The following is a 22,926-nucleotide window of genomic DNA, read 5'->3' as shown; positions in this document are numbered from 1 at the left end:
TATTTAACATCTAACGCACGAGTTAATGGAGGAGAAAACATAGCAAATTATTGATCATGGAGGATTAGGTTTAGAGGAAAAAAAATAATCCTGAACTAATCCCAAACTTTCATTCTCTCTCTCCTTGTTTAGGTAGTAAGATTGAACCAAACATCAACTCTCCTCCGAGCTGTGGACCGGGACTCTCCCGAGAATGGGCCACCTTTTCACTTCACCGTACCCCCTGAGTATCGCCACAGTAATGATTTCTACCTTCAGGACAACCTAAATGGCACAGCAACATTAACAGCTCTGAGGACTTTTGACCGTGAGCGCCAGAAAGAGTTTCTCCTTCCGATCATTATGTGTGACAGCGGTTATCCAGCCAAAACTGTGACCAGCACTCTGACTGTGACCATCGGTGACCAAAATGATCATGCACATGTGGCGGGGGAGAAGCAAATTTTCATTAACAATCGCAGAGGTGAGAATGTTGTCTCCATCTTTTGGTGACTAAAACGAATATGGGCACACCCATCTGATTAAAATAAACCAAAAAAAAGTGTTTACAACATCAAGCATATTTTGAGCAAAACCTTCAAAAGTTTCTATTTCACGCTGCCAACCAGTTAGTTCCTAATCAGTGTGTAAAACACATTCACATGTTTTGTGTCTTTTTTCTGTCACTTTTGCTTCGCCTTCCGATGTGGAAGCAGAGTCGGGGAGCTCAGATGTGGAGCCTCCCATTTCTGGGGCTGAGGTTACCGAGGTGGTCAAAAAGCTCCTCTGTAGCAAGGCCCTGGGGGTGGATGAGGTCTGTCCGGAGTTCCTCAAGGCTCTGGATGTTGTAGGGCTGTCTTAGTTGACACACCTCTGCAACATTGCATGGACATCGGGTACAGTGCTTCTGGACTGGCACATTGGGGTGGTGGTCCCCCTCTTTAAAAAGGGGGACCGAAGGGTTTGGTCCGCATTGCCGGCAGTAAGTCGGACGTGTTTTATGGTGAGGGTTGGACTCTGTCAGGGCTGCCCTTTGTCACGGATTCTGTTCATAATTTTTATGGACAGAATTTCTAGGTACAGCCAGGGCGTTGAGGGGGCGACCTCAGAATCGGGTCTCTGCTTTTTGCGAATGATGTGGTTCTGTTAGCATCATCAGGCTATGATCTTCAGCTTTCACTGGAGTGGTTCGCAGTCGAGTGTGTCTCGGGGTCTTGTTCACTAGTGAGGGATGAATGGAGTGGGAGATTGACAGGCGGATCGGTGTGGCGTCCGCAGTTATGCCGCGTGTCTGGGCTCTCCCTTAGACATAGGGTGAGAAGCTCGGTCATCCAGCAGGGGCTCAGAGTACAGCTGCTGCTCCTCGGCATCGAGAGGAGTCAGATGAGGTGGCTCAGGCATCTGGTTAGGATGCCTCCTGGACGCCTTCCTGGTGAGGTGTTCCGGGCACGTCCCACTGGGATGAGACCCCGGGGAAGACCCAGGACACATTGTAGAGACTATGTCTCTCTCGGGGGGCTTGGGAATGCCTCGAGGTCTCGAAAGAGCTGGAGGAAGTGGCCGGGGACAGGGATGTCTGGGTTTCTCTGCTCAAGCTGCTGCCCCCGCAATCCGATCCCTGGAGTAGCGGCAGATGATGGATGGATGGATGGATGACTGGACTTTTGCTTCAACTCCTCATTGTCACTACATCAGAACTGTCTGCATGACCAGTGTTCAGTCAGAATTACTCCCATGGTTGTATTTCAAAGTATTCTAATCTTCTGGAGATGAAAACACTGATTTTTGAAAAAGTGTCTTTACTGATTTGGATGCTGTGGTGCTTGAATGATTTCTGCTGGTAACTGTGGCAATTTTGTTTTTCTTAAATCTGTTGTGTCACGTGGGATGGTGTGTGGTATAGTGGTGAAAAAGGACCCGAATGCAGATATTTCAAAATATAAAAAAACCACGATTTATTTAAAGGGGAACTCTGGTATTTTTAAACCCAGACCTTATCTCTGGCATGAAATACGTTTATCTACTCACCGAGAACAGTTTGGCAAAAGTCGGCGTCCTTCGAAAGCTATTTAGAAATATCCATATAACGGAGTTAATGGGGCAGGGACAATGCAGCCTCTAAATAAGGCATTATCTGTCTTAATTTCACCAATACTTTAAGAAGAATGAATGAACAAATGTGTACTGTAGCTCTGTTAGCTCATTGGTGCTGTTATGTGGCTACTTGCGGCTATAGGAGAGCTAACGTAGGGATTTCTACACAGGCACTCTACTGGGACTACTACTAAAAGCGCGGCTGTGCCGGAATTCCAAAAAAAAACTTTTTACATTTTGGGGTGGTTGATTGGGCTTTCCAAAGCTTAAGTATTCCCTGGAATAAGACCCCAAAACCAGACTGGCTGAGAAGAAGTTGTGAGGAGCAGAAACTAAATGGAAAGCAAGGAAGAGGAAGTTTAAATTATGTCTTCCCTTGATCATTGTGGGAAGTGTAAGATCACTGGTCGATAAAATGGATAACCTTGCAGATAAGGAACAGTGGGAGTGAGACCTGGCTGCAGAATCAACTCGAACATGTCGCTACTCCGCTTTAAAACTATAAGGACAGACCTAGATAAAGATGGAGAGGTGACAGCATATAAGGAGGGATTTCAGGGTGTAATCCTGGACAAATCACTGAGGAGTATCTCTGCATCTCAAAGATAGTTCATCTGTTACCTGCTGACGCTTTGTGTGCCATCATTAGCTATCGCTGCCAAGCTACAAGAACAATGCCCTAATCCACTCTGCTACACTTTCTAAATCTTTGTCAGCTGATTTGAATTTTTATTTAATTTTGTCTATACCAATAGCAAATCATTCAAAACATTTAATACTGCACCTTTTTTTTCTCTTCAGTTCAATTGAATCATACCTTATTATTCACCAAACTGAATTAATCAAGCAGATAATCACAACTCTTCTTCAGTCAGTTGCATGTCTTATAATTGTTTATATTTTAAATCACAAAAGACCATTTTTTTTCCAAATCAGAATTGGATTCTGTACTTTTTGTTGATTATTTGAGTCGGATATGAGAAATATCATAATCTGACAATTCTTCAAGGACAGGAACTATTTTATGTTTTTCACCTCAATCAATGAAAGGCATTACTTCCTCTATTGACGACCACAATACATCCCTTTTATTCATCTTCTTTTAATTAGAATGCCTTCTATGAATGTCCATGAAGTCATTTTAAGTAGTTTTTCAAAAGCCTCTGGCAAAGTCAAACAACAGACTAAGATTTATCATGCCAAGGTCTGCCTTTAAATTTGGAAGGCTCTAAATAATTCCCACATTCTTTCAGCTAGATTATAATAATTGTGCATTGCATGGTTGTGCATTTTCTTCGTCTTGTGTAAATCAGCCACAATCTCACTTCTTGATTCTGCTGAAGGGAAATGCTAAATGAAGCCTCAAGCACGAACATTCAGGTCTTTCATTTTTCATGAATTTTCTTCATTTTTAATGCACCTTAGGTGTTTGGGATATATTGCAGTGTGTAGTGTTGTGATTTCCATGGCCCTTAGCATTCTCATTTTATTGTTATTACATACATAACACATGCATGCACATGGTAGATGAAGTGTTGGTTTTCTCAAATTCAATGTAACTTGTAATGCTGTATTAATGTCACACTGTATACTCATGTGGGGATGCATTCTCTCTATTCAGGCCGAATGCCAACGACCGTGCTTGGAAAGGTCTATTCACCTGACCCTGATGACTGGGACAACAAGACTTATGTCTTTGAGGGACATATGCCAAGGTAAATAAAGTGTATTTAGTTGATCCTTGGTTTCTGAAAGAAATATCTCGTAAATGATTTTGAAAAAATGCCAGCAGTGTTTAGAGACCTAGAGTTGTCACGATACTGAAATAAGTAACCACGATACTATACCAGACAAAGTATCACGGTTCCAGGCATTATCGCGATACTGCGGCCTTTTTTTAATTATTATTTTCATGAACTGCAATGTATTTGTATAAGTTATAAATATTTATTAATTACATATGTTGTTATGTGCATGATAAACGTCTTAGGATAACAAATCCACTGTCTTTTAAAAAAATCTATTTGATAATAATGCTTCTTCTCCAACATAAAACTTAGAGGACAAAATACAATAAACAGGAACTGATTCCCTGTGAAAACTATATTTTTATGTATTTTCTAGGTGCTTTTACATCTTTTAACTCTTCGTTCTTCAGCCTGTACACGGAGCATATAGCCTAATATTTGCCAATTAAAAAATAAACAGGAAATACTAACCTGGTATTCGACATATGAATCTGGGTGACGACACTGCAGGTGTATCATGAGGTTGGATGTGTTGCCTCCTTTGGTTCCTACAGCTCGGTGGCAGTGTACGGCCATCATCTATTGCTTTACCGTCTGTGCCTTGTTTAAACCCCAAATAGTTCCAAATGTGGCTTTTGGAGTTGTTTTTAGTTTGTTGTTTCTAACACGCTGCGGCAGACTCGCCGCTCGGGCCCAGTGCTGCCATGGTGAGTGTGTGTATGTGTGTGTGTTGTCTCGTGTTTGTGACCGCTGTCCGCCCGTCTGTGCGAGACAGAACTTTAGTTTTAATGCAAATTTTTATCAAAGCGGAACTGTTTACATGAAGTTCGTACTAGCCGTCAGAAACACACAAACAGCCAATCAGCTAACAGATGGGCAGACCCACCGTGTGGAAACAGCCTATCATATCCCAGAAGCCACCAGTAACAGGCAAACAGCCAATCATTCAGCAGCTGTGTAGTTCGGTTGCAGTGGTTGCCGTGTGGGTTTGTTTACAAGGGAGTAGCAAGCTGTGAGAAGCCGGGAGGATGCCGCTGTGTAGCAGAAACTGGCACAGTTAGTATAGTAATCCACGGTAGTACCGTCGAGTAGAATTTCTAGTACAGTAGGAACCGTAACAATTTGGCACTGCGGGGTACCGTGGGTACCGTGCAACTCAATAGAGACCTACTTTTTACTCTTGATATAATTAATTTTGATATTGTTAAAACACAATATTCTTGATAATAGACCTGCTTATTCTAGATGACTCAGTGAAATAATTTAATTTGCATCTTACATTAGAGCAGAAACATATTCTATTGATAATCTTAAAAAACTGATTACATTATATATAGTATTATAATCTATTGAAATAATTTTGTATTCCCTGTTGTTTTTGGTCTTTTTGTAGACTGACTCAGCAGAATTGGTGTCAATAAAAACAGGACACAATATACCAAACATTATTGATGATCCTGACATTATTGTTAACAATAGACACTTGGGATAATCTGTTGTGATTTATGTCAATAAAACCCAGTGAGGGTCACTGTGTTGCTTTCTTGCCTCAAGCCACATTACACTTTCAAGCCAGTGTTCCAACAGAAACGTCAACAGTTTTGCTTTGTCATTTTAAAACCTGCTTTATCTTAACACGCCCGTATACACAAGCACAGGTACAATACCAAAAAAATGACAGTCGCACCCCAGCAGCCCATGACTTCATCCTTCACGCTCAGCTGAACCCAAATTGTCCTGTGTTTTGTCTTATAGTATAGCCTTTATTTTCAGTCTCTGTGTTCCACCACTCTGTGTTTCCTGTTTAAGCAACAGTATAATGGCTTCTTCTAAAACTTTTTTAGTGTTTTTGATTTCATACATTTTAATTTGGATAGTTCAAATTAACAATTTATTTGTGTTTTGGAAGAAGATAGTGTATATTTATCTGCTTAGTTGCTTTGTTGAACACTGCATACACGGTATTTGATCAGGAACATTAGTGCAGATGAATATTTACTGCAAGTAAATACTTCAACTATTCAAAGTAGAAATAAAAAGACTCAGAAGTAGATTCATCAACCATAGAAAACTGTCTTACAATGACGCAAATCATAATATTAAGCACTAGACTAAGACATGATGTACTCACCAAAGAATGTGTTGTAAGTTCAGTCAGCGCAGACCTTGTATCTTCAAGTCGTTTATTTTTTAATTTGCCAAGGTTCTGCCATGGATTTCTTCTTGAAATAAACTTGAATGTGTAAATTTACTATACAAGGGCTGTTGGAGTAAAAAGACCAAGCTCAATTGATTCTTTGCATGTTTGTGTGTCTTTGAGTCTATCGAATTCTTTTGTTTTTCTTTCTCCTTTATTTTTTTCACCTCTGCTACCTTCCTGTTATTGTCCCAGAAGCCAATTGATTAACAGAATTAAAAGATAAAACACATACTGAAAGACATGATTGACGTGCTTGAAAGATTATCTTGAAATGGTCTGTTTTCATCTGGGATGCATCAGGGCCTAAAGGTAACTGGAGGTGGAAAAAATGACAGCCTTGCAAATGCTTTGAGCCTTTTTATTCTGTAGAGATATCTGTGTCACCCATTATTTACATATTGTACTGTAATTAAAAAATTGGTTACAACAAGCAAGAGGTCATTTTTTTTTCTCCATGCCAGCAACAGCCATTCAGAGGTATTACCGTATGTTTCTGGTTGTTCAGTGTTCCAGTCCAATTTTCATGCCCTTAAATAAAATAAATAACAGATGAATATGTTAGTAGTTATTTGGCATTGACTTCATCCTCATTAACTCATTAACCTACCACTGGTCGGATGGTGTGAGGAAGTCGGAGTACCATGAGGGAAGTATGCAAGCTCCACACAGAAAGTTCCCAGTGCAGATTTGAACCAGGAAGTTTATTGTTGTCAAGCAATAGAGCAAACCGCTACACTACTGTGCAGTCCACCACTTTATATGGTGAGCCACAGCTGTCCCAGTCTTTTTTTAAATCAAAGTCATGCACTGTCTTTTATCAAAACACAAACTAATGTAAATTGCGACCAGACTAGTTTGCTGAAGTTTCAAAGTGTTGAACTGGTAGCTGTGAGTTTACATGCACATTATCTACCTACAAAGTTCATGTGTGTTATTTTGATAGGTGTATATGTCTCACTTTGCACTGTTGCAGGGGTTCATCAGTGATAGTCATGAAGACAAGTACAGGCAAAGGAGTGTTTTATAACTTTGTGGCATGGTCTGAACAAGACCAAGGAAAGTGAACAAGACCAAGGAGACACCTGTGGATTTTAGGACTAGGAATAATCTAAATGCTATTTCTATCCTGGGAGAAGAGGTGGAGAAGAAAACAGACTGAACTGGAGATGCAGCTCTGACGCTGCCTACAAAATGGGACAGAGAAAATGCTACTTATAGAGTATGCTTAGGTCTGTCAGTGTTAGTTGCAAGGAGTTGCATATCTTCTATCAGCCTGCTGAGAATAAGACCACATAGTTTTTAATATAAGGGTATATTAATTAAGATCATCCGTCAGATAAGCAGTGGGTAGTGGAATTATCTCAGCCATCAACAAACATTCTGTTTACTCTACATACTACAGATAATAAGTATGCAGTGGTGCTCAGTATTTCTTCCCTCTGAGCTATATACTATGTTGACATTTGTCAAACAGTTAAATGAATATTCTCTGCAGTTCCGTATCCTAACAACTCATAAATAGTTCTCCAGAGATTATTGAAAAACAGTTTAGACTGGGTCAGGCATCAATCGCATTGCTCACCTGAGTTAAAACTGGATGTTGAAGACATGCGTGTCGCTCTTGGTTAATTGTAGTCACGAGACTTGTGCAGTCATCCCATGTTTGTTGTTTCCCCTCAGTTACTTCATCCTCAACAAACGAACAGGGTTCTTAATCATCAAGGAGAATGCCCCAGCAGGCACCTATCAGTTCCAGGTCCGTGTTTCAGATGGAATTTGGGTAGATGCTGTCTCCACCGTTACCGTACACGTAAGGGAGCTGCGAGATGACGCCATATACAACTCAGGGTCCTTACGTCTGGCAGGTGAGACTGACTCTAATGAATCACACTCGCTGTAAGCTCTGGTTTAAATGGCTGTCCACTAAATTGTATTTGAGACATTTGACTCCTTTCCACTTAGCGTTGTTTTTTTTTTTTTATGACCTAATGTCTTTTCCTGATGCTCATTCAGTTGCTTTTCATATGAAAGAAGTACAAAAGTGGCTGTAAACCCATTGTTGAGTTGACACAGCATGATGTGTCACGTTCCATCAGCTGAAGAAGACATTGTTGATTCTTGTTCAAATAACTACCTAACAAAGACAAAAAAATAAGGGAAAAAATCTTCAAATCAGATTAATTGACTTTGTACAAGCAGCATGCTTCCAGTCTTGTGTATATTTGGTTGAAGATACAAAAATGTATGTACAATGCTGCAGAATATATTTACAGTTTACTGTCGAGCGTATTTGTCTTTGCTGTATTGTTTTGACAATTATATAAAGTGTTTGATGCCTGTAGATATGGACATCCAAGCACACTCAAACCAGTGTTCAGCTACTACAAACTTATCCTGCTGTCACCTTGCCTGCTATACTTCTGAACAATGACCTATGACTTTCGCAATATTGATTGCAACAAGTAATGTCATACCAGAAGCAGCACCAATTTGGGAAGATTCCTGCTGACAAGGAAGTGTTGGAGAGTGTAGTCATTATTTGCAGACTTGTCTCCAGTTACAGATATAGAGCTGATCAATATTTACTTATGTTGTAAGCAGTGTTTCAGAGTTATGTGAAGGATTTTTTAATCTTTATTTTTGCAAAAGATAACGCTCACTGTTAATTCCTCTATTGGGATCCCAGTAATTCAATGCACATTTGAAAAAAAAGCCTGTTTCCATTACTTGTAGTCAGAATAATTAGCCGTGGATTTCCTCAACCAGCTCATTCCCCTCACATGTTGAACAGCATCCATCATTACCTGATGTACAACGTATGGGCTGCCTGCACAGAATTAAATTCGTTTTAGAGAAATGGGACTTCATGGCTGAAGGATTTTTACGACTTCAGAGATATTATTATATATGTATTAGAAGCAGGAGAGGGCAATAGATGCTCTCTAAAGATAAGAGAAAAGCAGAAGAAAAGATTATAGAAAAAAAGGTGCAGGTGAGAGCCAAGCCTCACATGAGCAGATAAAGATTTTCTTCTCATTCTAAGTGTAGACTGAGGTAAATGAATGTGCACTAAATCCAGAAACAGCATGGCGGAGAGCAGGTCTGCACATATAAATATTTGAATTGGAGAGATTGAATTTCCACCACAGGGAATGAATGAGGTATTTTTCTATTTCTATTCTATGTGGAAAATTTAGACAAACAAATGTATATCTGAGATGAATAATAGAAATCAAGAAGACATAATTGCTGGATAAATTACTCTCAATTTTATTATATTTTATTTGATTTAATTTTATATTATTACATTTGTTACTTTTTAAAGTAAAGTAAAGATAGATTATTCATCAACTTATCCCTGTGGGGTGGTTTGTTCATGGAGAACTTGAATGGTATCCCTGCCATCAAAAGGCTGTAAGGTACTTTGTGTATTGATTTAATAAACACTTGAATGACAGAGCATTGGTGTCTGGTATTACTGAGAATAGTCAGTGGCTTCTAACCTACAGTTCAGATTGTCCCCTACTGAACCTACTTAATGACTCTGAGATCGTCCTGAGGTTCAGGCAACAGCCCAGAATGTACGTGTGTGTATGTGTGAAAAGGTATACATTACAGCAGCCATTCTCAGGATTTTATTTTTCCACGTGGAGCTTTGGAGTAAACATTCATTGATACACAGTCTCAGGGATTATGAAAATATTCTACTTATAGCATTACTTACACCCTCCTTGACATTTTAAATCCCATTTCAAGAACAAATGTGGAATGCAATAAGGAAGCTCAAAGAAAGAACTAGTCAAATCTGCCTTAAGAAGATTAAAGCATCCTTTCCTCTCACTCTCCCACTCGCTTTCTCAATATTGTTGAAAAAAAAAATGTTGAAAACAGAAAGTCCTTGAAATGTCCACATAACATAGGCTGAGAGAGAAAACCACCATCAGACACACTAATTTACTGCATACAGCAGGTTGGTGCTTTTTGTGTTACACGAGGAGTCTGTAAAGTATTCCAGTAAATTAAATGTCTTTTAAAAGACAGCAATGTAAGAGAACTAATTCTCTGTTTCTGTTTTCGCCTGTGATGTAGCAGTTTAAGTACTGTCACTCATCTGATGGAACCCACCCAGTGCGCTTACTGCACTCACTCAATGGTACAGGGGAGAACAAAACAAGTATCAAATGGTAATTATTTCATAATTGCACTGAAGTTATCTTGTTCTTGTGAGGAAGTGGATTAGTTCATAAAAGCAAACAGGTATGACTTTACTCACTAATTCTTTGCAGGCTGAAGGAAGACGGACAGGTTGTGTCACCAGTCTGGCAGAGTAGTGGAGCTCTAGACTGGTCATTATAACATTTTTATGATTTCTTGTTTACTCAATAAGGAAATGATTTAATTATACAATGATACCTCATTTTTTTCATATAAACTTAAAACTTAAAACATAAGAGGACAATATTTCTGAGTCACCACTGACATTGTTTTTTTATGTTCTGAACTCTTTATGGCACACTATAAGTTGCTGTGTTTGCGACTGTTTAAATTTACAAAAACTAATTGGATTGCAGGATTACTGCCATTAAAACACAAGTAGTTAGGTTAGCACATTCTTTTCTGTAAAAAAGTGACGCATTGGAGTACATTTACATTATCAAATACAATGACCCCTTTGTAATTCATTGTGCACTCTGGTTATGAAGTCAAACAATTTTTACCTTACAATCTATTGGCTGCTCTACCTCATTACATATAATGAGGTAGATTTGCTATTAAGTAGCTTGCTGTTGTTATTTGTTAAACTGAAGACAGTGTCTTAGAGGCTATGACTTTGGTTCAGACTCATAGACCTAAAACTAGTTTAATAAGTAAGTGCAGTGAGAACAACTTCCTTCTTTTGACTTGTAAGAACAAGATTAATGTGACAGATTTTTCCCAAGACTCCATTTAACAACCTGCATGTTTAATGAAATGTGGCATTGACAAGGAAAATGGACGGTGTCATATACTTTGCACTTTTTTACCATCTAAATTCAATTCAGTTTTATTGATATAGCGCCAAATCACAACAAATGTCATACAGCCCAATTCAAGCTAAATAGAGTACAATTCATTATAATCATAATCAAAATAAATCCAATTAATTAAATCAGTCCAATTCATACATACAGAGCCAATTAAAAAAAAAATGTAAACATTTTTAGGTAAGGAAACCAACAGATCGCACCAAAACTTGTCTTCAGTCCAATCTCCCGTCCTGAGCATGCCTGAGGCATTATGGAGAGAAACAGCTCCCTTTTAACAGGAAGAAACCTCTGGCAGAACCAGACTCAGGAAGGGTGGCCATCCGCCTCGACCAGCTGGGGTTTGAGAAGACAGAAAAGAGGGGGGAAAAACACCATAACACCATTCAAAGGATATCTGTTGGAACAGTGAAACACAAGTTAATGACAACAATAGACCTATAGCAGCTTAACTATGGGATCCCTAACTATAAGCTTTATCAAAAAGGAAAGTTTTAAGCCTAATCTTAAAAGTGGAAAGGGTGTCTGCTTCCCGGACATTTACTGGCAGCTTATTCCACAAGAGAGGGGCCTGATAACTGAAGGCTCTGCCTCCCATTCTACTTTTAGAAACTCTGGAAACAACAAGTAAACCTGCAGTTTGGGAGCGAAGTGCTCTGTTAGGAAAATATCTTACAATGAGATCTTTAAGATACGATGGAGCTCGGTCATTAACAGCTTTATATGTGAGGAGAAGAATTTTAAATTCTATTCTGAATTTAACAGGGAGCCAATGAAGAGAAGTTAAAACTGAAGAAACATGATCTCTCCTGTTAGTTCTCATCAGAACTCTGACTGCAGCATTTTGGATCAGCTGGAGGCTTTTCAGAGAATATGTGAGACAGCCCAACAATAAGGAATTACAGTAGTCCAGTCTTGAAGTAACAAATGCATGGACTACTTTCTCTGCATCACCCTGAAACAGGATGTTCCTGATTTGAGCAATATTACAAAGGTGAAAGAAGGCAGTCCTAGAAACCTGTTTTATATGTGCATCAAGTGATACATTCTGGTTAAAAATAACTCCAAGGTTCCTCACTGTAGTACTAGAAGCCAGGGGAATGCCATCTAGAGTACCTATATAACTAGACAATTTCTCCCTGAAGCACTCAGGTCCAAAGAGAACAACTTCAGTTTTGTCTGAATTTATTCCAAAGCTCCAAAAAGGTGTTGAGCACAGATGTTCCTGCCTGTGAAATGCATCTGTATGCTCAGGCATAAAATGGCAAAAAAAGAAACTTAATCTTTACACCTTCCACTTACAAAGATTCATTGATTAAAAAAACAAACAAATAAAACTGTTCCACTGTACATGAACAGCGGAAGAAAAGAAGCACAGTGTTTTCAAACAGATTATCATAATTGTTCTTTCTTGCTTTTTAGTCACACACAACATTATACAACTACATGGGTGAGATTTTATTTCTTTTTTGCAACTATTTGTGTGAACTCCTGAGCCCACAGATAAGAAAGTGATATTGCACTGACTCTGATGAAGCCTCTGGGAAGGAGAAAGCAGAAGTGAGTTGTGAGGTTGGATCAAAGCCAGGTGCAAAGGCTGCCATTTTGTATTAGGAGTTACTATCCTTCCCCCAGCCCTACTCACTGTCTTTCTGTCTGCCTGTGTCCCTGCTTCTCCTGCTGGACCGAGTGATGGGAGCTGACATTTGCCTCAATCCCTCACACTGTATCCACTGAGCCCGTTCTGAGCCCCCAGTCTTGTCTCTTAATGCATAGGCTCTGTCTCCAGCGTTTCACTCACCAACCTAATCGTCCTAACCCTTAATCCTCTAAATAGTTTACATTGTATTTATGTGTATGTGTGTATGTATTTGCTTGAGCTTTTTACTTTTGTTTCTGTTGCAACCAGTCAGTCTTACACTGCTGAGTTTTCACAACATTTTTTTTAGTCAAGGTCACTTGATGATTGTCTTTAATCTTGTTAAAGCGTGGGACCACAATTACTGCTGGAATGTAAAGTGGAGCTACTTTAATACCTAGTCAGAGAAGCTGTAATTGCTTTGTTAACAAGGTGAAAACCACCAAAATAGAGCCGTTTTTGTTTGGTTTCTATGCAGATACTCCCACAAACACAATAAAATCTATTCTAATGCAAATTATATCACTGTTACAGTCGTTATAAAGTAAAGAATAAAATATTTAATTTCACCTTTTATTTGTTACTTAGATTTCTCTTTTCAACCATCTGGTAACCTCCCCCCCCCCTCCCCCACTGGGAAATCTGGTCATCATTCTGACTTTAAGACTCACTGTTTTAAATAAAGAACAATTTTATTTGCATACATTTCCATAACTGACATTTCTTCAATGCATTATGAATGGAGGAAATGGTTCATTTTCTTATAGCCTTCTGTTGGTGGGAATTGGTTATTTTTGCAAAGCAGCTACTAAGAAGAGCCAGCTGAAAAACAGCTGAATGTGGGGACAAAGTTTGACATGTCACATTATTAAAAGAGCTTTGATATTTACATCACATGGCCTTTGCTACTGATGATTGTGAACAAGAGCCCAAACAGGCTATTAAGTTGTATCAGCTTGTTCAAATTTAACTGGCAGCTCAAGTTTGTTTTTGCTGACATCCTCTTTTCACTGTAAAGTTGTGCAAAACAAATAATATAGTGCTTGAAATACTAGAATATTATATAATCATTAATCTATATCCTTTGGAGAGCTTATCTATTTATTTATTTATTTGTTTGTTTTCAACCTTTTTTTAACCAGGGGATATAAGACTCTAGAGATTTAGAATTTGATTAAAACTGAATGGGTTTGAATGACTGTTTCAGCCTTTAAGCTCTATTCAACAAAATAGCCCAAACTCATTCATTATTTGCCTCACTAAAGACTAGTGTCCTTGAGGATTTCCTTACTTTGAAGTTGCCTTTGTATGGTTGGCACAGAATTTTGATGATGTACCCCAGTGACCTCATTGATCCTAAAGTCAGTAGTTTGTTTGGAGTGAAATGTCTCCAAACATAAATTCATAGTAGAGGCACAACACCAAATAAATCTAGTTATCAGTCAATTTTGTAATAATTGCATATGAAATGTATAAGTAACCAGCTGTCACCATGCTGTCCTGCATATTGTGGTACTAATGACATTCTACATTATAGTTATTTTGGAAACTGCCTGAAATGTAGTGACATTTAATCATTACAATGCTATTAGCATCTGTTAGAAAAATTCTCTCAAAATTAGGCTCAGAGTCGCTGGATACGATTAACACAAAACATTTATTTCTTGCAAGAAAGAGACAAGTCCGCACAAATCCACACAACCTGTCGGGAAGATCGCTCAGAGTTGTCTCCTCGACAAAATGGTGCTCCAGCTATTTATGTTCTTTATGCTTGCTGATCACACAATGTTATGAGAAAAGGCGCTTTTCTCACCATTCATTATTATGGGAAGGAACATTCAATGTTATGGGAAAAGGTGCTTCTCTCCCCATTCCTTGTTATGGGAAGGAACATAAAAGGTGCTTCTCACCAGTTAATATTATGGGAAAGACTAGTACCAGAGTCAAAACACTTTTGCTTGAATCATAGAAGAGGAAAAGATGGAGGGACTCTTCTGTCATAGTATAACTATATAATTTTTCCAACAGCATCATTATTTTTCCAGCAGAAGTCTCACATCACAGCCTTCTCTTTCACACACGACTTTATTTATTTGTTGCAATATTTTAACATGTTACCGTTATTATACAAAGTTAATCTGTCACAGTACATGTGGGATCCATGACCCCATAGCAAACAAGATATCCATTATCATAGAATTTGAGTGATGTCAAGTAGAAAGGTGAGCCTTAAAGTGCATGCATTCTGTCTGAACCTTTTGTACTAACTCTGGACTAAGATCAGAAGCTCACTGGATACTGAGATCAGAGGTAAACTGTCCTGAAGATACTATAATCTGATATAACCTATAACCTAATGGTCTTCGGTTCAATCTCTGTCATGGCAAAGCTGATCTCGTCCTAATCACTTGAAAAGTCAGTGGTTCCTGAGTAAGTTTAAAGTGAATCTTGATATTTTTCTCATTAGCACTCAGATGTGGCCAATAAACGCACAGCTTCCAAGCTTTGTGCTGATCGTGAACGTGATTACATGATGAGAAGTGATCATGCAGGTGTGAAGTGGCTCTTTCCCATTCTGGGTTACCTTATGTTAAAGAAACGGCACATCAAATGATTCTGTGTTTCATAAGTAAAGACAGCTTCAATGAAGGGGAAATATAAAAAAATAAACAAACAGAATAGCTATCTGCTATTTATTATATCTTCCAAAGTTAACGCACCCTCTATCCTGTTACTGGCTGGTGTAGTCATTCTTTACCGACTTATTGCTATGCGACAGGCTCACAGTTCATTACAGTTTATTTAGATTCTATATTTCAACATATAATTCTGCTTTATAAATACAAGTAATGGACCCCCCCCTCTTCCACTCCATTTATCTATTTTCCAAGTTCCAAGTTAGTCTTTCAAACATGTAGAGGGGGAATTGAGCAGCAGATTTAAACCATAAATTAGACTATAAATAAAATAAATATTTTCACTAACATGGGTAGAAACAAGTGTATTCCAGCAGCTGTGTATATATCACCTGTCAGCCACCACATTTCAGTTGTCTTTTTTTAATTTTATATTAAGATCAGGCTGAAGATACTTTCGAACAAATAGGTATGTTTATGAGAGACACACTGCTCGGAAAAGAAAAAAGGAGAAAAAAAGACAACAGATATAGCCTGAAGAATGACTGTAGAGGACTGTGAACATGAGGTCAGTCTTTGTAGATGTAACACTTAAACGTTTTTGTCAATGGGCACTAGATAATTAACTTTGCTGATATATAAATCCTCAAACTTCATGAAACAGGGTCTGGAACTACCTTCTCAATTCTTGTCATCAGTTGTCAGTTGGTCCTAGCATAATACAGTACAGCGGAAAATCTGCACAGATGTATTTTGTATAATATGGGACTGTGGGATTAGTGTCATGTAATTATATGGGCTTCACCTCACTGTCAGATGTCTCCTGATGGTGGTTGGTGCATACAACTCTGTTAGAATTAAAGTGCTGGTTTCTTATGACACACATGGCTTGATTCTGTCCAATGTGTCCAAAAATAATAAATCAAAGTGTATTTTTTTCTTCCATGTTTGTTCTCCTCTAAGAACTCAGCTTCTGCTGTTTCTCACTCGTCTCTTAGTGATTTGTAGAATCTACTCAGTTGTAAAAATCATGCTCTTGTTACAGAGTCAAAGAAAGTGAAAGTGGGTGGAGATATCTGTTGCTTGGCCTTTCTCATCTTAAATTTCATCTAGTCATCAGGTTTTTCCTGAGATTTAAGCAGATTAACTCTGTAATGCCAAACAGCTGATGCTGGATAGAACAGAGAGATGCAACTAAAGCCATATTTTTTTTGTTTTTCAAGATCCTGCTGCTTTCTTTTATTAAAAACTGAACCTAAATGTCAAGACTATAAATACCTATAATTGCCACAGGTTTTAAAAGCATATCCCCAGTCACTACCATCGCCACACAAACACACCCAGGCATACAGTACTGACATATAACCCTAAAAATAATCATTTTGTCATATAAAATGAGAGTCTTTAAATAATTTATCAACATTGTTCCAATCTTGAGTATACTGGACTAGTTCTTGCTTAAACAGCTTGAAAATAATTGGAATCATACTGTTGAGCAAGTATGGAAATAATGACGGTTCCAACCCTGTTTATGTTCCTCAGACATCACGGCAAAGGAGTTTATTGAGCTGAGAGGGAAGCAGCGGAGTCGCTACGAGCTGCTCGTGGACTTCCTGTCTGAGATGCTTTCTGTTCCACATGATGAAGTCAACATCTTCAGCTTAATGGATGCAAACGAGCGAATGCTGGATGTTCGCTTTGCTGTGCATGGTGGATCCACCTTCCTCCAGCCTGAGAAAATACACGGTTATCTGGCCGCCCACAAACAAAAGGTATGTCACTATTTAAGTACTGCAGTTTTTCATCTACACTGACCATTGAGATATACTCAATAAAGTCACGTCGGCTCGACTGTTTTGTTGTCTGATCCGTTTGTGACTCTGCTCTTGATGACTGACAACACAGCCTCTTGAATAACACTCACAGCATCTCGCCAACTGCTCACCATGCTTTAAAGCTATAGCTAAGTCGAGCACAGAGAAGTCCTATATAGGTGAGAGTGAGTGTTCAGAAAAGGGTTGTGCTCCTTCTTTTAACTTGCTTTTGTGGGTTACAGGCAGCAGTTTTGCCTCTGGCAGTGAAGCCGGTATGAAATGCCAGCAAAACAAATGTCGGTCAAAATATCATCTGTTTGTAGGAAGTCAGGCTTCTACACAAAACTTATTAATCATATTTAATTATATGAGAAACAAAAACTTAAAACAAGGAACATTGAATCAAATGTTCAAGAGTCTTTATGGTGTCTGGGACTGGACAACGTCGTTTTAAATCCATTGATGCTGTGGATAGTAGCGGATTACTGTCCCCTTTGTTTTCTCATGTTATACCTTTGGAATAGCTTACTTTGTTTTTTTCTTCTTAAACAGAATAGTAGATGGTAAGCTGTCAGAGAGACCTATCTCAGCCAGTGCTGATGTAACATGGTGTCTGTAACACTGTTCTCTATGAAATTTAATTGTAAATATAATTAATTTCACAATTTAGCTTATAGTCAATATATTTTTTTTAATTGCTATTCTCTTGTAAATATTGTATTTATTTTACATTATTAATTTTTTTCTTAGGTTATCAAATTTACTTGTATTAAAACCGCCATTCGACATTTAATTTTTGGTTACCTGCTATCTTGTAATCTTGCTGTTGCTGCTGTCGCAGGAAAATTTCCCCGTTGCAGGATAAATAAAGTTTTGTCTCATCTTATCTTATCTTATCTTATCTTATCTTATCTTATCTTATCTTATCTCGTCTCGTCTCGTCTCGTCTCGTCTCGTCTCGTCTCGTCTCGTCTCGTCTCGTCTCGTCTCGTCTCGTCTGACCTGCTCATTGTGGTAGTTTCCCACAAGCCAGATTTTCAGATTTTTAGATCGCAGGTAAATGGTCCAGATCTGAGGCGAGTCCAGGGGAGGGGGCCACAAGTAAGGAGTTACAGCCAGTCCAACATCTTGAGGACACTGACAGCCCTGCAGGGTCAACAAGGCTGTAGATGGTTATAAAAGATGAAGGATCAGTAAAAGGATTAATAGCAGACCCACATATCATGACTCTATATGATCATGTTAACTGAAAGTTGTGTTGGGCCACACTGTGAGATCATATCCATTCAGTACTGGCTTTCAACCTTGTTCCTTTCATTAAGTTTCATTAAATATTTTAAATGTGTTAGCTATTGTGGATGACAAAATCCCCCAAATTCTGAGCATTTAACTTTAAATTGTTTGCTATTAGCTCACTCTGTCTGTCTTCCATCTGTACCCCTGAAATACATTTCTGGAATAATTTTTTTACACTAAGGCATTTGCCAGGTCTTCAACTCTGCTATCTTGACAATTCCAGTAGTGTCTGAAATATGCAGAAAGGTGTCCTTTGATGTCAGGGTGCCATCATGCTCCCACTGCAGCAGCATTAGATGCTGAAAGTAAACATTACATTGGAAACGGTTAACAAAGTCAACATTTGAAGATGGGACATGTGGTGATGCAGTAATTCAGTGCACTTTCATTTTGAACACAGAGATTCAACTTGTGTGTGACACTGTCATTTTTCACTTTAACCTCGGATTGAAAATACCAAGCGAGGCTGTTAGTGGAGTATGCTGAGACTTTAAAAGCAGGTTGGATGAAAACGGAATCACTTGACAGAAATCAAATACGATGCCAAGAGGTCCTGATAAATTTATGGTCTGTCACATGTTTGCAGTTAGACTGAACTTTTATCACTAAGTAATTGTGATGTGTTTCCATTCATTTTACACCGCTTTACTAGTTCACCATGACAAGAAAACACGATGCAGTCCTACAGTCATGTGAGCATCCAAGATGGCAGTGAAATAGCTGGATTTAGATCATTTCCATCTACATCACATGCCATTAAAGTGCAAGGAATGCACATAGACAAACGCATGTAACCTCTGGCTTGATTTCTTTTCCATAAAAAATATTTTTTTATTTTGACTGATGGGGTTTGAGGTAAAATTGCTTAAATGTATGAATCGAATATTTGAACACTGCAATAATACTAACAGAAACACAGTAGCTCAGCTTGATCCCTAACTGTTTGAAAACTGAACAATAAGAGCAGCTGTCTGTTATTTTTTGAGTGGAAATGTTAGAACGGTATGTGAACACCTCTGTCTATCACATTTACAGGCATACATGTGAAGACGAGAGGAAATTGAAGGTTGCATCTGAAGAAATGGGCACATTTAAAAGCTGGATATTTGATGCATGATGAATATTTACAGGGTCCACTTGAATCAGACCAAAACAAGTCCATGTGTAGCTATACTGACGGTGTGACAGAGTAATAGATTTGATATTTCATAACTTAACACGAGGCAACCCTAAATTTGGGGTTGTTCTCCTTTGAATGATTTTAAAGGTGGTTTCATAGAATTCGATGGGGTTTATTGAATAGATTAGTTTTCTGCGATATCAAGTTGACACTTAAACACTAAGCTGTAACCTGTATATGTTCTCATTCTTTTGCTGACTGCAAATAGCTACATGAATAAAAAATGACCCAATATCTCAAAAATCTGGTTTTTGGTATGATTTTCTACTTTTAAAGTGCAAATATAACAGAAGGAAAGGAGTCCAAAGCAAATCTTTGGACGTCGTTAATACAGAATAAAAACCCTTGACAAGTATCACAGCTTGTGAACACTTTTTCTACTCAGCTAGAGTACTAGAATTCTATGTTACCACTGACCCTAAATATCTGTCACGTTTATCACGTTTGCATAAGTATCTTTATGCAAATGTGCATCCCCTAGTCTTTCTTAAGGATAATTATAAACATGTCATAGATCAAACAGGCTCATGAAGATCTGACACCTTGGCAAAGGTTATGACAGAGCCCAAACTTTTGCATTGGGCTGTTTCTTTTCTACACTCTGTCAAGTCAGACTAACTTCATGGCTTTTGGGGATCAGTTTACCTTCAGTTCTTAACTATTTATTATGATTTAATTTTGATTACTAATTTAATTTTGATCATCTTTCACATGCCACTTTTGCAAATTCTAGTGCCAAATTTCCTTTTTTCACTAAATACAGCACATAAAGTTGGCCTGAGCAGTTCACTTGTGGGAGAACATTTCAGAAAGGTTTTTGTCTCCATTAATCATGTATGGCCTCCATAGATCATCCAAAGCCTACCATATAAATTCTAATTGTTTCTGTTATATTATTCACAGTGAAGTGAGACCTAATTATTCTCATTGTCCTCATTGATTATCATACTACTATAGCACAATAAAAATAAATTGATAAAGCAAAAACTACTCACTCTATGGTCCATGAGTGCGCCAACCTAATTTGACACCAAGTAGTGCTCTTTCAAATGAATATGGTGTTTTAAATTAAATGTAGGTTTATATATTCAGTGATATATGGCTTGATAAACAACATTTCAACAACTAGAGAGGTCACACTAAGCAAAATTCAAATAATAAAAACCATACCATCTCTATGGTAAAGAGTAAAACCTTAATCAGAGTAATGCTCACTCCCTGGCCACTGGCTTCAGTCAGACCTCATTTCACGTTTCACAAGCCTGAATGAAGTAGGAGACCTGTGCATGTGTGTGTGTGTGTGAGAGAGGATGATTCGTAGAAGTTGAATTGTGTGCATTTCACAGCTGAGGGAAAAAGAGCTGTACCGATGTCCTCAAGGAGAATGATAAGCCAGGCTATATTTGCATTTGTATGTCTTTTCAGGGAAAAACTGTTCAAGTCCAGTCATGATCATGCTGGTCAATTCAGGTGAATCACCACACAGCCTCTCAGCTTCTCCTCCTGACGACCTTCTGTTACATGTGACAATCTTCAAGGAAAAATAAAGATTAGACATGCAAAGAAAAGCCTGCAAGTTTATGGTTAACGTTTCAGAATAAGACTGGTATAAGAGAGAAGAAGAGAGGGAGAGATAGATGTGTAAGCAGAGAGGTATAGGCTTCCAGGTGTGATTTGCGAGGGGGGCACAGAGCATTTCATCTGAATTCAGTCAAGTTCTCTGGAGAAGACATTGATCAGAATGAGATGTGAAGCGTGGCGAGAGAGAGGATAAACGAGAACCGGAGAGACGGAGAAGGAGGTTTGTGGACAACAAAGAAGGAGGAAGGGCAGAGTGGAAGAGATGGAATGAGGGGGAAGGGGGGCAGAAGATAAAGCAGAACTTATTATTAATGGTTTCAATTCTGCAGTAATGCCTCAGAAGTTTCTTTTTAAAAAAGCCTTTATACACCATATCCATCTGTTTCTCCCTGGTTTAGCTCAATAATGAAACTTATCCTTCAGTGTTTTCAATCCAGCTCTCTCCACTTGACTTTTAATGACACTGCATCAGTTTTCGAGTTTTTGAAAACCATTGGTATTGCACAAGGATACCAAGGTTCATCTTGTCATTATATTAATGTAGTCCTTATGGCAGGGAAGAGGATTGCAGAAGCTTCTAAATGCACTGGAACAATAGTCAAAGGAACAATGCATCCCTATAGTCCTTTATTCCCTGCTATACATGCTGTTCTATCCTTGAAAGACTCTTGAAAGTGTATGGCTCTCTGTGCATTTCAGATTGCGCACATTAGGGAGTGTATTTACAAAGGATAAGGAGTGCTGACATATTTGCTGCTATTTACACTTTGCAGGTTCAAGGTCCCCGTGTCAAGGTAAAACACATTTTTGGACCGCAGCTTTGGGAGGATATAAAGTTCTTATTGTAGGTTTGCGTAGCAAGTATGACGTAGCACTATTGAGCTTTAAGTTGTTTATCATAACAATTCTTTTTGAGGGTGACAGAATTATTATCTGGGGTTTGTGCTCCTGTTTTAATTCATTGTGTTTTTTTTGTCTGATATCAGCAGATGGTAGAAATCAAACAACTGAAAACAGGACACCTTATTTTGTTTGAATGTACCTTAACAGTTGGACCATAACCTCTACTCAACCAGTCATATTACGGCAGTGGCAGTCTGCATAATGGCTGCAATGTTTTGGATCATTTGAAAGATTTTTAAGAAGTTGTTTGGACAAATGATATTACAGTAGTCCAGCCTAGAAGTAATAAATCCATGGACCAGATTAACCATTTTGCTTTAGAGCAGAATGCTTCTGATTTTGGTAACATTCCACAGATAAAAATAAAGGCTGTCATTTTGAACACAGAGATTCAACTTGTGTGTGACACTGTCATTTTTCACTTTAACCTCGGATTGAAAATACCAAGCGAGGCTGTTAGTGGAGTATGCTGAGACTTTAAAAGCAGGTTGGATGAAAACGGAATCACTTGACAGAAATCAAATACGATGCCAAGAGGTCCTGATAAATTTATGGTCTGTCACATGTTTGCAGTTAGACTGAACTTTTATCACTAAGTAATTGTGATGTGTTTCCATTCATTTTACACCGCTTTACTAGTTCACCATGACAAGAAAACACGATGCAGTCCTACAGTCATGTGAGCATCCAAGATGGCAGTGAAATAGCTGGATTTAGATCATTTCCATCTACATCACATGCCATTAAAGTGCAAGGAATGCACATAGACAAACGCATGTAACCTCTGGCTTGATTTCTTTTCCATAAAAAATATTTTTTTATTTTGACTGAT

General features: G+C 38.4%; 1 protein-coding gene across 1 annotated transcript in view; it reads left to right on the top strand.

Moving 5' to 3' along the window:
- LOC140302177 (neural-cadherin-like) overlaps positions 1-22,926 on the top strand; it is a 216,499-nt gene that overhangs the window by 96,796 nt on the left and 96,777 nt on the right. Inside the window, exons 21-24 of the mRNA XM_072380982.1 lie at positions 137-463; positions 3,695-3,788; positions 7,702-7,886; positions 16,863-17,092. Of these exons, the coding sequence (XP_072237083.1) occupies positions 137-463; positions 3,695-3,788; positions 7,702-7,886; positions 16,863-17,092 (836 nt within the window). The remainder of the gene's footprint in view (positions 1-136; positions 464-3,694; positions 3,789-7,701; positions 7,887-16,862; positions 17,093-22,926) is intronic.

Source organism: Leuresthes tenuis, unplaced genomic scaffold (assembly GCF_036924035.1).
Source record: "Leuresthes tenuis unplaced genomic scaffold, fLeuTen1.0.hap1 SCAF_2, whole genome shotgun sequence".
In the NCBI taxonomy this organism is placed as follows: Eukaryota; Metazoa; Chordata; class Actinopteri; order Atheriniformes; family Atherinopsidae; genus Leuresthes; species Leuresthes tenuis.
The sequence above is the reverse complement of the archived record's forward strand: the minus strand, read 5'-3'. Positions and strand labels throughout refer to the sequence as shown.